The sequence below is a fragment of the Haliotis rufescens genome, unplaced genomic scaffold (genome assembly GCF_023055435.1).
Source record: "Haliotis rufescens isolate VD_foot unplaced genomic scaffold, xgHalRufe1.0.p SCAF_27, whole genome shotgun sequence".
NCBI lineage: Eukaryota > Metazoa > Mollusca > Gastropoda > Lepetellida > Haliotidae > Haliotis > Haliotis rufescens.
Window position 1 is genome coordinate 6697375 of NW_025963968.1, and position 15357 is coordinate 6712731.

At 40.7% G+C, this 15357-nt stretch overlaps 1 protein-coding gene across 6 annotated transcripts; it reads right to left on the reverse strand.

The window, feature by feature from the left end:
• LOC124150594 lies at positions 1 to 14314 on the reverse strand. 6 transcript variants are annotated; one of them, XM_046522534.2, is made up of 4 exons: positions 13994 to 14313; positions 8913 to 8968; positions 1818 to 1888; positions 1 to 1689 (listed from the first exon to the last, which is right to left on the reverse strand). In XM_046522534.2, exons 3-4 carry the CDS (start codon positions 1879 to 1881, stop codon positions 20 to 22), a joined length of 1734 nt encoding a protein of 577 aa, XP_046378490.2. In that variant the 5' UTR covers positions 1882 to 1888; positions 8913 to 8968; positions 13994 to 14313; the 3' UTR covers positions 1 to 19. The 6 variants fall into 6 exon arrangements, with proteins under 6 accessions (XP_046378490.2, XP_046378495.2, XP_046378489.2 ...); XM_046522539.2 differs by lacking the exon at positions 8913 to 8968 and having other exon boundaries at positions 14066 to 14314; XM_046522533.2 differs by lacking the exon at positions 8913 to 8968.
• Positions 14315 to 15357: the final 1043 nt, after the last annotated feature.

Here is a 15357-nt window from a genome sequence, read left to right on the forward strand (position 1 = left end):
TATAAAGAGATCAGTAAGTTTAATTACTTGTAAACATCCAGTCGGAGACAGAATTAACGTCCATGGCTATCCGAGAAGAAGCATTAACCAAACTCTGTTCATTCACTTGGTCGTAGAATTCTGGAAGCAATTGCTGTATTATACTTGAAAATCGGATTCGGTTGCTTTTGCGATGAGCGCTCCTTCTAATCAACCTCGGTTTTCTGGTTAGCTTGTACTTTACTTTTGGATTTCGTCCGTAGTGCATTCGACCGAGACTAATAAATTTGATTGAGGGTTTGTTGTTTATAAAAGTTATGAGGATGTCATCAGTATGCAAGCGAGAACACCCCAGATGTCTTTGATTAAAGGCATTGAGAGCTTTCGCTACCTCCCTCAGCAAGTTCACTCTCTGGACTTCATTGAAAGCGCGTTGGTCGTGGACGACGTTCGACAACGTGACACTGTCGCTCACACCCTTCTGCACCAGCGCCATGTCCGCCAACTGAGTTCCCATGAAAACAACACCCTTGAACAAGGGGACATAACTCGTGTCGTTTAGATATAAGCTGACTCTCGCACAATGACGAATATATCTAAAGCTTACTGTCTTAAACGTTCGAATCACCACAGTTTCTTTTGTTGGATTGTATTTTGCTAGATGCCAACCTTGGAATATCATAGGTCTTTTATATATTGTAAAGTCCTTCAGTAACAAGATAGGCAATGGTAGATGGTGAAAGCCACGGTGCTTCCCACTACAGGGTTGATGGCTATGTGAGTCTCTGTGCATAAAGCTATCGGTAGATAGAGGGCATGATTTCTGTAGAAGTTCGAGAAGATCCTTCTCAAGGGTTCGTACGGATATTCTGGAGTCTGGATCTTTTGTCATGCACTCAGATGCTAGGTAAATGAGCTTGTCTTTTTTAGCCAGACGCCCAATAGTTTTGATGTTTTGTCCAGCACTATATATATCACTAGCTGGTGTCGACTGGTCGTAGGACACTTCCGGCGGAAGATAAGCCCGATAAGGTATGTTGTCATATGGGTTGAAGTTCTTCACGGCTCTGCCATGACGGAATGTAGAGTCCCCGAAGTCAATGAAATAAACCTTTGGATCCGAGCCTCTCCACTGGATGAGGATGTTTTTATGGTGAAGATCATTATGGAGAACATACCTTTCGTTAATATGTCTCAGCCCACCTGCTATTTGATAGGAAATGTTCAACCACTGGCAGCCACTGACTTTATGGGAGTTGTTGAACCACACACCAATTGTGGAACTATTTTTAATATACTCTGACACTATTGACAAATTATACATACTCGGTCCAGTTGGCAGAAGTCCGACTACATCTGGAACGAAAGGGACGTCATCTAGATACGTTAGGATCCGGGCCTCGTGGAAGATTTGATGGAAGTTCTTGTTCCTCAATGTCTTGACAATGATGGGTGTTCTGGAATCCTTCATCTCGGCTCTGTACACAACGCCCTCGTGGCCGCTCCCAACCTTCACGAAAGCCTTGTTGCTGTCCACGTGGTGGACCACCGAGTCTTCATGGAGCAGCCGGGGAACATAGCCGGACAAATCCACGGGCACAGCGTCTGACGGAAACCCAAACTTCTGGAAGATGTCCACCTTGCCCCGATTGGGGCAGATTGTGTTATTTGGATGGAGGAAGAACGATGTGCTCGCGCAGATGTCATGACCTGAATGAAAAATAGATGTCAGTTTAGCAATTGATTCTTTTGAAAATCCTCAATACGTATCCATTAGGAAAGTCCAAAGTTCCCTTTTGATTTTCAATTCATAAATGTATACGTGTACTTATACTGACCAATCGCAGCGTTGAGCCACAGCATCAGAGAGGCCCATGCTATTACGTGTCTGTAACATGCCATTGCTTACCTGAAACAGATGCAGAGGCTTAGAACATGTTACGTGTCAGTGACTACTTACATGTATGTGACTAGCTATGGTACCTGTTTACAACATTAATTACTCGGCTATTCAGTTCTAAGTTTATTCTTTTTTTAACAGCGACTCAATTACAATCATTATTGATTACAAGGTGAAATGCTTTCATAAATGCAGTAACCCATTCACCAAACCGCGGTGTGATTATTTGTTCATTTTGCGCATCGTGAAATATTAACAAAAACGTTTGTGCCATCTTGCACATGTTCATTGTACAACTGACGTACTGTCGTTATTTGTATCCTTATTCTCATCTTGGCACAGGTACAACTAATGTAACTATCGTTATTTGTATCCCTATTCTCATCCTGGCACAGGTACAAGTGTTGCAACTGTCGTTATTTGTATCCCTATTCTCATCCTGGCACAGGTACAGCTGATGTAACTATCGTTATTTGTATCCCTATTCCCATCTTGGCACAGGTACAGCTGATGTAACTATCGTTATTTGTTTCCTTATTCTCATCTTGGCACAGGTACAGCTGATGTAACTATCGTTATTTGATTCCTTATTCCCATCTTGGCACAGGTACAGCTGATGTAACTATCGTTATTTGTTTCCTTATTCTCATCTTGGCACAGGTACGGCTGATGTAACTATCGTTATTTGTATCCCTATTCTCATCTTGGCACAGGTACAGCTGATGTAACTATCGTTATTTGTTTCCTTATTCCCATCTTGGCACAGGTACAGCTGATGTAACTGTCGTTATTTGTTTCCTTATTCCCATCTTGGCACAGGTACAGCTGATGTAACTTTCGTTATTTGTATCCCTCTTTTCATCTTGGCACAGGTACAGCTGATGTAACTGTCTTTATTTGTTTCCTTATTCCCATCTTAGCACAGGCACAGCTGATGTAACTGTCGTTATTTGTTTCCTTATTCCCATCTTGGCACAGGTACGCCTGATGTAACTATCGTTATTTGTATCCCTCTTTTCATCTTGGCACAGGTACAGCTGATGTAACTATCGTTATTTGTATCCCTATCCTCATCTTGGCACAGGTACGCCTGATGTAACTGTCGTTATTTGTATCCCTATCCTCATCTTGGCACAGGTACAGCTGATGTAACTGTCGTTATTTGTATCCCTATCCTCATCTTGGCACAGGTACAGCTGATGTAACTTTCGTTATTTGTATCCTTCTTTTCATCTTAGCACAGGCACAGCTGATGTAACTGTCGTTATTTGTTTCCTTATTCCCATCTTAGCACAGGTACAGCTGATGTAACTTTCGTTATTTGAATCCCTCTTTTCATCTTAGCACAGGTACAGCTGATGTAACTATCGTTATTTGTTTCCTTATTCCCATCTTAGCACAGGTACAGCTGATGTAACTTTCGTTATTTGTATCCCTCTTTTCATCTTAGCACAGGCACAGCTGATGTAACTGTCGTTATTTGTTTCCTTATTCTCATCTTGGCACAGGTACAGCTGATGTAACTATCGTTATTTGTATCCTTATTCTCATCTTGGCACAGGTACAGCTGATGTAACTATCGTTATTTGTATCCTTATTCTCATCTTGGCACAGGTACAGCTGATGTTACTATCGTTATTTGTTTCCTTATTCCCATCTTGGCACAGGTAGGGCTGATGTAACTATCGTTATTTGTTTCCTTATTCCCATCTTGGCACAGATACGCCTGATGTAACTATCGTTATTTGTTTCCTTATTCCCATCTTGGCACAGGTACAGCTGATGTAACTATCGTTATTTGTTTCCTTATTCCCATCTTGGCACAAGTACGCCTGATGTAACTATCGTTATTTGTTTCCTTATTCCGATCTTGGCACAGGTACGCCTGATGTCACTATCGTTATTTGTTTCCTTATTCCCATCTTGGCACAGGTACGGGTGTCAGTGAGACTTTCGCATTATAACGAAAGAAAAACTATAATCTAGGCCCACTTACACAAAGCAATATTAGTGCTAAGACTATCGTAAGCCTATGTTAAAGTACTTGAGTTACGATCATCTTAGCACTGAGACCGCTTTGTGCAAGTGGGCCCCGGTGTCCCAAACAGCACCCATGGGTATAGAACCCTGGCGTCATAGATGGCCTCACAAACCACAGGGCTACCCCACAGCGTTCCGCATCTGTAAACAGGGCTAAACTGGTGCCACCGGCAGAGCAGGAAAGGCTTACCCTTTTCGCGAACACCTGGTGTCGTAATCCATACATATAATTTCACCACTCTTTCACCAGTCCTTGCCTGAAATCTGTTTCCGCAAATAATCGAGACGTCTGACGTTGACGTTTCAAAATTTACATTTTACATGTCATGTTGACTCAGAAATTGGGTTACACACAACAACAATGTCACGATGCCTTTTTTAGCAAGCAGTAATATACGTCTTAGGACCAAACAATGGGCAAGCAGTATGCACATATGTATAAGAGTGGCCCGGTAAGGGCGCGACTTGTCACTCAGCATGCGGTAGAAGCATGTCGGTATAGAATTGTATTTAATGTATTCAAGAAGTCTTTCATGTCGAATGTATCAGCAGAGGGGTTGTGCTGGCTTTGAAATGAGTATACTAGCTGTGGCAGTGTCTAAACGTGGTTCATCTGTTCTATTCTCCGTTTTGAAAAGCAACACAGATGATCGGGCGAACACAATGGCTTCTTCCCTGTGCGACCAGTGCAGTCCGATGGCGTATCATTCACAAACGATATCATTCACATCACTGAGTCAACTACAAAATAATATTCAGGCCGAGACATTAAAACTTCCACTCCTCACTGTGTTGCAAAACGAACGTATTTATACAGTGCCTCTCTGCACTTGTATGCAGCATACAATATTCAAGGTTAACATCGTATTTAGTTGACACTTAATTAGTAAATGGCGCATTCAAGTCACTGGATGTCTGGCCTAGACACGATTGTTGACATGCCACGGTCGTGTGGCTGGTGGGGGTGGGGGTGGCAGTGGGGGTAGGTTGTGGGTGAAGTTTTTGGGTGCAAGTGCAAGTGCAAGTGCAAGTTGAAGTTGGGTGCAACAAACCCCACTTAGTACATTAGTACGCACGTACATACAACATACATACATACATGGTATAAAATTCGTATTTGTATCTTATAGACAGTAAGTTTTCCCCTGTCGGGGGATGGGGAGGGGACAGGTATGTGTGTGTGTGTGTGTGTGTGTGTGTGTGTGTGTGTGTGTGTGTAAAGATTACATATTTGCAATAGTTGTCCTGATCCATCGTGACTTAATATCACTGATATGTAAATATATGTAAATATATGTCTTTCACAGTGTCCCTTGTGAAGGAAACACAGTTCATTAACGACAACAACACGGACCGCACGGTTGCATATGTGTTTACATCCGGGTTTGCGCTGTTGAAATATACCTCGACGGACAGGTATGTGTTCGACGTGATGATACAGGTAGTCACCATAGTGAGTGAGTGAGTTTGGTTTTACGCCGCTTTTAGCAATATTCCAGCAATATCATGGCGGGGGACACCAGAAATGGGCTTCACACATTGTACCCATGTCGGGATTCGAACCCGGGTCTTCGGCGTGACGAGCGAACGCTTTAACCACTAGGCTACCCGACCGCTCCGTAGTCACCATAAGGAATATCACACGTGAATAACACACTTGTAAATGTATTTCTTTTACATGAACAAACCCTACGGTAAAACCCTTGACGAACACTTTCAGGTACATACGTGGATACTGGTAGAGACGACGCCATCGGTGATTCGGTGAAGTTACATGTATATACAGATAGTGGTAGATAGAGGTAAATTCATCCAGAGGTAAATATATATAGCAGAGACAGGTACAACTATATATATGTATGGATCGATAAAGAAAGAGTAGACGCAGGCACGGGTAGATATAGATAGATTTTGTTTGTTTATTGTTTAACGCCGCGCTCAGCAATATTTCATCTATATGACGGCGGTCTGTAAATAATTGAGTCTGGACCAGACAATCCAGTAATTGACATCATGAGCATCGATCTACGCAACTGGAATACGATGACACGCATGAACCAAGTCAGCGAGTTTGACCCCCCCGATCCCGTTAGTCGAATACGGTTATACACACCAGCAGCACTAAAGGTAGATACAGATAGAGGTGAGGTGAGGTGAAATTGGGTTTAACGTCGCGTCCAAGATACAATGCCGCAGTTTAACATGAATACCCCACCCAGACACAGTATACTGACTCCGAGCAGACCAGTCCTTGTTTTAGCCCCCTAATGCCGAGCGCCAGACAGGGTAACAACAAATACCATCTTTTAACGTCTTTTGGTATGACGCGGACGGGGATCGAACCCCGGACCTTCCGCTCTCCGGGCGGACGCTCTACCACAAGACCACGGAGGCGGCAGATACAGACAGAATAGATGCAGGTACAACTAGATACATGTCCATATTTATGGAGTTAAATATAGATATAGGTGGAGATGAAGGTGGGGAAAGAGTGAAGCTAGCAGTGGCTAAACGGGTAGAGCAGACAGAGGTACATATATATTCAGAGGAGACACAGGAGAAGGTATAGGAAATAGGTGTTCGTACATTTGCAATTTCTTAGTTTTGCTATCCAGATTTGCTTAAATATTCTTAAGCTCTTTTAAGTAACACCATTAAGACACACCCTGATACACCCATGCGTAGTCAAGGCCTTAACATTATGACATAAGAAGGGTGATTTTGACGATTTGGATATTTTGTGTCAAATACAGACAGAATATATATAACATATGGTAATGGCTAGGTAAAGGTACAAATATCTGGTTATGGCTAGTTACAGATACAAATGTCTGGTTATGGCTAGTTACAGGTACAAATATATGGTTATGGCTAGTAACAGGTACAAATATATGGTAATGCCTAGTTTCAGGTACAAATATCTGGTTATGGCTAGTTACAGGTACAAATATCTGGTTATGGCTAGTTACAGGTACAAATATCTGGTTATGGCTAGTTACAACTACACATATGTGGTTATGGCTAGTTACAGGTACAAATATATGGTTATGGCTAGTTACAAGTACATATATGTGGTTATGGCTAGTTACAGGTATATATATGTGGTTATGGCTGGTTACAATTACATATATCGGGTTATGGCTAGTTACAGGTACAAATATGTGGTTATGGCTAGTTACAGGTACAAATATCTGGTTATGGCTAGTTACAGGTACAAATATATTGTTATGGCTAGTTACCGGTACAAATATATGGTTATGGCTAGTTACAGGTACAAATATATAATTATGGCTAGTTACAGGTACAAATATATGGTTATGGCTAGTTACAGGTACATATATCTGGTTATGGCTACGTACAGGTACATGTTTATACACCATAACCAGCTGCTAGTAGGTATTCAGCATCGTCATAATTTTTCGCTATAATGTTCTCTATACATTCAACATGTCCAGGGCATTATTCACTGAGGACCTGGTCGTACCTGCTATCTTGTGCTGTCAGGAGGAAGTGTATGTACTGTTATTCCAGCGCGTTAACGTCGCACACCTGCCAAGACTGCAACAGCCGTTCTTTTAATCGCATGATACATGTATGTCTGCTTGAACGGAAGCGAGGAGCTTAACTATTATTTTAATAATTCATTCTTTGTAAATTTGCTTTTGAAATTGGCCTGTTTAATGAACTGAACTGAACTCCTGTCCCAACACCACGTGATACGTTTATACAATAAGGCAATGTGGCAAGGATGACGACGTGAATTAACAAGATACAAGCAACACGCATGAATCAGTGTCAGGGAAGTGATGTCACCTGGCGTGGACGACGCATAACGACCCTGATCATCAGATAGCAGGGTTGTGCTAAGTCCTGTGTGCTCTAAACCCGCAGTCGTTGCAGCAGGCACCCGTCATTAGCATTGACACACAGTAAACTACAACCTCATTAAACCAGACTGTTCATTCACGTTACTCGTCTATAACTGCGGGCGTGTCCTGAGTATAATGCTGTACAGAGCGTGCAACCTAACAGTATCGGATTGACGAGGTTACGCTGTATAACGCTATCGGAATAACGAGCTCCAAAAATTGTTTGGAATACAAAGGTTTCCCTGAAAACCACGAATAGGTTTCCACGAAATCAAAGATGAGATAAACAGGTTATCCGAAAAAATGATCGAGTTAAAGAGGTTTTCTTGTACTGTGTATTGTGTGTGACACTCCCGCCGTTGCGCACGAGTTTCTTTATATTTTCCGCTGTGAAACATTTCATTATTATATATTATTTTATATACCACAAAAATATGTCAAAACATATCTACATATAAACGCCTATTTTGTACTTTCAATTTTAAAGAATTAAAATGTTTGTCAAAGTTTATCAGCAAAATATTCAACAAGTTACAAACTCACAAATTATATTATCCATTCTTATGTTTGCAAATTAATAATAATTTTCTACGAGGTCTACCTCCATAACATAGTGGAATTAATAAATATCTCTGTTTAGCATGCTGGGATCGACGGGTCCCATTAACGAGGCTCCTAATATAAGATGACATTTGCTTGCATTTATTGTACGTGGTACCACAGTAACAAACGGAGAAGACGGCGGTTAGTGATGCACCTGTGTCCAATCCTTTTGTCTTTTTGGACATTAAAAAATGTGTAAATAAAAAAGTAACAGACACAAGTATTATCCAGGCTTCCCCTCAACGAAGACTTCGTGGATAAACATGTCTCCTCTATATCCCGATATTCGAAATATGAAGGGATACTATATCAAATAAATGTAATATATTAATAAGAATTTACGGATTTACTCTTTAAAGCATTTATATCATTTACCCAATACCACTACACAAGCTTTATCAAAATAAAACACAAACTGACGACATAATGATGAAATATTATTTTCTCACTATGGTCCTAACGGTCTTATTCAAACTGAATGCTAATGGTTTAAAAGTCTGAGAGACAGACATATAGCCTACCTGACGGCAGGTGTCGCCCGGATCCTAGTCGAACTGCCAGGAGTTTCCATATGACACTGGTTATAAACATATGTGCAAGGGAACATTGTAAATGACTGCAAATTGAGGCCAATATCCATAAAAGCTGATCGTACTAATCAATGGCGAGCTAATAGAATGTATCTGATGTATGTTATTAAGTTCCTTTGATAAAGTATGCCATTTCACAATGACAGCTTTGTATTACTGTTGTATGGATTGGAGTCCGTAAGGTGTTGACGGGAGGGCGCTTTGAATATCAGCGTTATGGCGCGTATGATCAATACTAGCATCAAGTGGAGTTAGGTACAGGATCATTCTGTAACACAATGCACTATCGAGGATAATACTCTAACATGCAATGAAATAAAATAATAGCTGACATTTGCGAAACCTCAGGCGACTGTTAGCCAGGTGATCTAACGTGTGGTAGTCGTAATGCATAATTACGTCCCTTAGTCGTTCCTGGATATGCTGGTCGTAGGGTTGATAAGGAGGCAAAGGCGTCAGGGGTTCAACACCAAAGTGGTAGAGGTGTACGACCTGTGTCACTTTGATCCCTCATTATGAGGTAAGGGTGGGTAGCATAGTGGTTACAGCGCTAGCCTGTCAGACATTGGATTTATAGGCAGTACCTATACATAAGGAATAAACTCGTGGTCGCTGTTTATCGCACAATAAAACACCACAGGGAGAATAAACCACTCGAGGCTGCGCCCCTCATCGTTTATTCTCCCTGCAGTATTTTATTGTACGACAAACAACTCCCACTCGTCGTTCTTTTATTATATAAGATATGAATATTATGTACAACAAGGATGTTAATAAATCTCTCTTATCAATCACACTTTCTTAAATATAAGACAGCTACGCGATATATCGCAAAGAACAGAAGCTATGTAACAACGTGGTATCTGAGTAGCATGTAGCTGTGTAACGACGTGGTAGTTGAGTAGCTTATAGCTGTGTAACAACGTGGTAGTTGTGTAGCTTATAGCTGTGTCACAACGTGGTAGTTGTGTATCTTAAAGCTGTGTAACAACGTGGTTGTTGTGTAGCTTATAGCTGTGTAACAACGTGGTAGTTGTGTAGCTTATAGCTGTGTAACAACGTGGTAGTTGTGTAGCTTATAGCTGTGTAACAACGTGGTAGCTGTGTATCTTAAAGCTGTGTAACAACGTGGTAGTTGTGTAGCTTATAGCTGTGTAACAACGTGGTAGCTGTGTATCTTAAAGCTGTGTAACAACGTGGTAGTTGTGTAGCTTATAGCTGTGTAACAACGTGGTAGTTGTGTAGCTTATAGCTATGTAACAACGTGGTAGTTGAGTAGCTTATAGCTGTGTAACAACGTGGTAGTTGAGTAGCTTATAGCTGTGTAACAACGTGGTAGTTGTGTAGCTTATAGCTGTGTAACAACGTGGTAGTTATGTATCTTATAGCTGTGTAACAACGTGGTAGTTGAGTAGCTTAAAGCTGTGTAACAACGTGGTAGTTGAGTAGCTTAAAACTGTGTAACAACGTGGTAGTTGAGTAGCTTATAGCTGTGTAACAACGTGGTAGTTATGTAGCTTAAAGCTGTGTAACAACGTGGTAGTTGAGTAGCTTATAGCTGTGTAACAACGTGGTAGTTGAGTAGCTTATAGCTGTGTAACAACGTGGTAGTTGTGTAGCTTATAGCTGTGTAACAACGTGGTAGTTGAGTAGCTTATAGCTGTGTTACAACGTGGTAGTTGAGTAGCTTAAAGCTGTGTAACAACGTGGTAGTTGTTTAGCTTATAGCTGTGTAACAACGTGGTAGTTGAGTAGCTTAAAGCTGTGTAACAACGTGGTAGTTGAGTAGCTTATAGCTGTGTAACAACGTGGTAGTTATGTAGCTTAAAGCTGTGTAACAACGTGGTAGTTGAGTAGCTTATAGCTGTGTAACGACGTGGTAGTTGTGTAGCTTGTAACCGTGTAACAACGTGGTAGTTGTGTAGCTTGTAACCGTGTAACAACGTGGTAGTTGAGTAGCTTATAGCTGTGTAACAACGTGGTAGTTGAGTAGCTTATAGCTGTGTAACGACGTGGTAGTTATGTATCTTATAGCTGTGTAACAACGTGGTAGTTGAGTAGCTTATAGCTGTGTAACAACGTGGTAGTTGTGTAGCTTGTAACCGTGTAACAACGTGGTAGTTGAGTAGCTTATAACTGTGTTACAACGTGGTAGTTGTGTAGCTTATAGCTGTGTAACAACGTGGTAGTTGTGTAGCTTATAGCTGTGTAACAACGTGGTAGTTGAGTAGCTTATAGCTGTGTAACAACGTGGTAGTTGTGTAGCTTATAGCTGTGTAACAACGTGGTAGTTGTGTAGCTTATAGCTGTGTAACAACGTGATAGTTGTGTAGCTTATAGCTGTGTAACAACGTGGTAGTTGAGTAACTTATAGCTGTGTAACAACGTGGTAGTTGTGTAGCTTATAGCTGTGTAACAACGTGGTAGTTGAGTAGCTTATAGCTGTGTAACAACGTGGTAGTTGTGTAGCTTATAGCTGTGTAACAACGTGGTAGTTGTGTAGCTTGTAACTATGTAACAACGTGGTAGTTGAGTAACTTATAGCTGTGTAACAACGTGGTAGTTGAGTAGCTTATAGCTGTGTAACAACGTGGTAGTTGTGTAGCTTATTTCTGTGTTACAACGTGGTAGTTGTGAAGCTTGTAACCGTGTAACAACGTGGTTGCTATGTAGCTTGTAACCGTGTAACAACGTGGTAGTTGTGAAGCTTGTAACCGTGTAACAACGTGGTAGTTATGTAGCTTGTAGCCGTGTAACAACGTGGTAGTTGAGTAGCTTGTAGCTATGTAAGAACGTGGTAGTTATGTAGCGTGTAACTATGTAAGAACGTGGTAATTATGTAGCGAGTAACTATGTAAGAACGTGGTAGTTATGTAGCTTGTAGCTGTGCAAGAACGAGGGAGTTATGTAGCTTGTAGCTGTGTAAGAACGAGGGAGTTATGCAGCTTGTAACTGTGTAAGAACGTGGTAGTTATGTAGCGTGTACCTATTTTAGAACGTCGTAGTTATGTAGCTTGTAGCTGTGTAAGAACGAGGGTGTTATGTAGCGTATAACTGTGTAAGAACGTGGTAGTTATGTAGCGTGTGACTATGTAAGAACGCGGTAGTTATGTAGCGTGTAACTATGTAAGAACGTGGTACTTATGTAGCTTGTAGCTATGTAAGAACGTGGTAGTTATGTAGTGTGTAACTGTGTAAGAACGTGATAGTTGTGTAGCTTGTAACTCTGAAACAACGAGGTAGCTTAGTAACAACGTGGTTGTTTTGTAGCTTGTAAGTAGTATCGACTTGGTAGCTTGGTACATGTTCAACAATAGTTTTTGTGATCGTGTTTTTACCTATAGTACAGGTGATTGTAAGGAACACATAACTCCTTACCATGGTGTTTAATCGGACAGATAGGCATCTTTAGAATTTTGACATTTTGGAATAAAACTTATGCCAGACCTTGTTCTATACACAGTCATAGTGATACTTCTCGTCAATTGCATTACTCATTACAGCTGTAGAACTACAGTAAACTACGGTTATAACGAACACGCTTATAACGAACTTACGGATATAACGAACTTACTTTTTTGGTCCCGACTATTTGTTGTAGTTATGCTGTATATATGCTTATAACGAACTACGGTTATAACGAACTAAAATTAGTAGTCCCTTTGAGTTAGTTATAACCGTACTTAACTGTACTTCCAATGTAATGACAATATGAGATGTGACTTCTCTGTTTTCCTCAAAGTTATTAAGACGACAACATACCACACTGGCAGCCTTGCAGATTAATCAATATGTAAAAAATATTATTAATTTTCAGTTAACCTTAAATGTACATGATCACTATATCGTTTGCCTTTTGATGTATAATGTTAATAAAAAACAGTCGATAAGATAGTAATAAAAAAAGAACAAATACTAAAAATTCTCAACACTCCTTACTGATCAATATTGGTACCATATTGTACATAGCAGCTTTTGCTTTTAAACCCCGGATACAAAATTCGTTTTCATACGAACAACAGGTGCCCGGTGCATTATCGCCCTGACGCGGGAGGCGTTGCGATCAATCAACATGTGATTGCTGGGTGGAAGGCACTTAAGGCCAGTATTGTAACCGCAACATGTATATGATCGATGGTGGGTCACCCTCAACGTAATGGAATATGACTATAGTTTACGACTATAGATCGCACAAACTGTTGCATTCTCTTAGACATTTCCCTGGTACTGTACGCAAAATTTTTTTTATTTCTTCATCCTTGTATTTCGATTCGTACGTCAATCTGAACGGACAAGAGGTCGGGTGTTAAGCTGTGCTCGCTGTATTGCAGCGGCAGATAGAGTGAGTGAGTGAGTTGAAATTTAAAAACCGGTTATAGGGTTAGAACCATGAAGACCTATACCATAATAATGAATGTAATTATTATTATTATGATTATTATGATTATGATTATTATTATCATGATGTAGTTAGTGAATGACGTTTAATAGCAAACGGTATCAAATGTATAAACTTTGCTGCCACATGTACAGCGTACAATGTGTGTTAATGAGGTTACATTGCGAACAGCTGCTGAAATGTTGCTTTGATAATCCGATTCTGAAACATATATCTAATTAAAATTTACAACAATGGAAGTATTGACAACGGTATTATGAATATTTACAGCAGCAGTTTTCGTTAATCCGAATTCATCGTCCGGATTATAGAGGTTTCGTTGTATCTAGAACATATGTTATTAAAGATGAACAGATTTACCCCCCCCCCCCCCCCCCCCCCCCCCGCCCACAGACACACACACACACACCCACCCAGCCCCGCGGATGTTATGCATAACATGTCAGCCTATACGCCTATTTGTTTACCTTTCAGATCTCAGATATGAACGTGGCATGATTGGCAGCGGCTGTCATGGTAACGCAGTGTCACCTGACCTCGATGCGACGCAACAGCCGAAACACGACGCAGCCCTGTAGCCTTGCCTAACAAAAGACACATTTCATGCACCTACCTTGCGTTCACACATATTGTAATCTTGTCCATCACTATCCCCGCATTATCATAGCGCGAGTACCGAGCTCACCATAACATGTCTTCCTGGTAGAAATACACATTTTATATGACGTATCACGGTCCAGTGAAGATACATGCCGACGGGGTGCTCGCATGTGCAGCAGGACCACATACACGCTATCGACATCCGACAACGATAACTTAAATACAGTTCATCCGACAGACTGAAGAGTTCTTTGTATTGCTGGAAGTCTTGTTAAGCGTAGATATCATTATGGTCTGTGGTTTGAACTTGAGGCACGAGACAGGCGAATGAACAGTAGTTGTATTGATACCATTGGGACAGCTGGTCGTAGATCAATTCAACTTCATACACGAATTGTGATCGGCTTAACATTCTTGACATTTTTGATGTAGCAGAGTACATCTGAACGAAAAACTTTGCGCCATATAAGGTTTGTATTTTTGCATTTTGTTTGCTTTCAATCTGAAAAGACGCATATATAAATTTAAACATTATTATCGTCATGGAAAATTCTACCATGAATTTGGAATTTACTCGATTCTGGTTAATCAATCAGAGGCTATTAAATCACGATAAACCCCCTCTGATTGAAACAGCTGGTTTGACGGCCGCATCACCGCGGAAGCTAATATTCATAGAAAAGCACTATTTTCAGTATTTGTCGGTAGGCGTATTTAAATAATTATATCTACAATTACAGGTTACAAAATGCACAGATGCGGTTACTACAATATTCAAAGAATGTGTGGCAATACATTCCGTGCAGAAAACACGATAGAAATCTACAAAGGGAATGTATTTACGTTTTGGAGACAACAGAGAGCTTGGAATTTTGGCGCTTTTCTATATAGGACTGTGACGTCATATCTTTTGCGTCACAATGGGCGATATGACGTCATAATGGTGACGCGCGATGTAGAGCGAAAGCCTTGCAAAGCTTGCTTTGTTTTCGTTGGGTATGCCCACCTCATGTTAGCTTACCAAGTTGCCGTGCTTATATGCTTTCAATGCCTATCATATGTTCGAGTGAAGTATTACGGTGTAAACAAACTGCTTGAGTATATACAGCACCATATTTTGTTCAGTGATTCCGTAATTCAGATCGATAACCCACTCAAAACACTGAACTCAACCCATGCCGCTTCACTCAGTATATTTGCTAACACCAACGAGTTTTATTTAGTCATGGTAGAATGGAAATAAACATACTGTTTTCTGTACATACTGTATGTTTATCTCCTAATTATTCAGTGACGCCATTATATGTAGCTTGGCCATTTCGTATGAATACTTAAAAAAAGATCTTTGAGATTAAAACTAAAACATAACGTGTAATT

What these genes read in the sequence shown, in the direction of transcription:
- LOC124150594 (XM_046522539.2), bottom strand. Translation starts at nt 1,881, where the DNA reads ATGGCATGTTACAGACACGTAATAGCATGGGCCTCTCTGATGCTGTGG. An exon ending in GTGGCTCAACGCTGCGATTG is followed by an intron (nt 1,690 to 1,817) that starts GTCAGTATAAGT and finishes TTTTTCATTCAG; the next exon opens with GTCATGACATCTGCGCGAGC.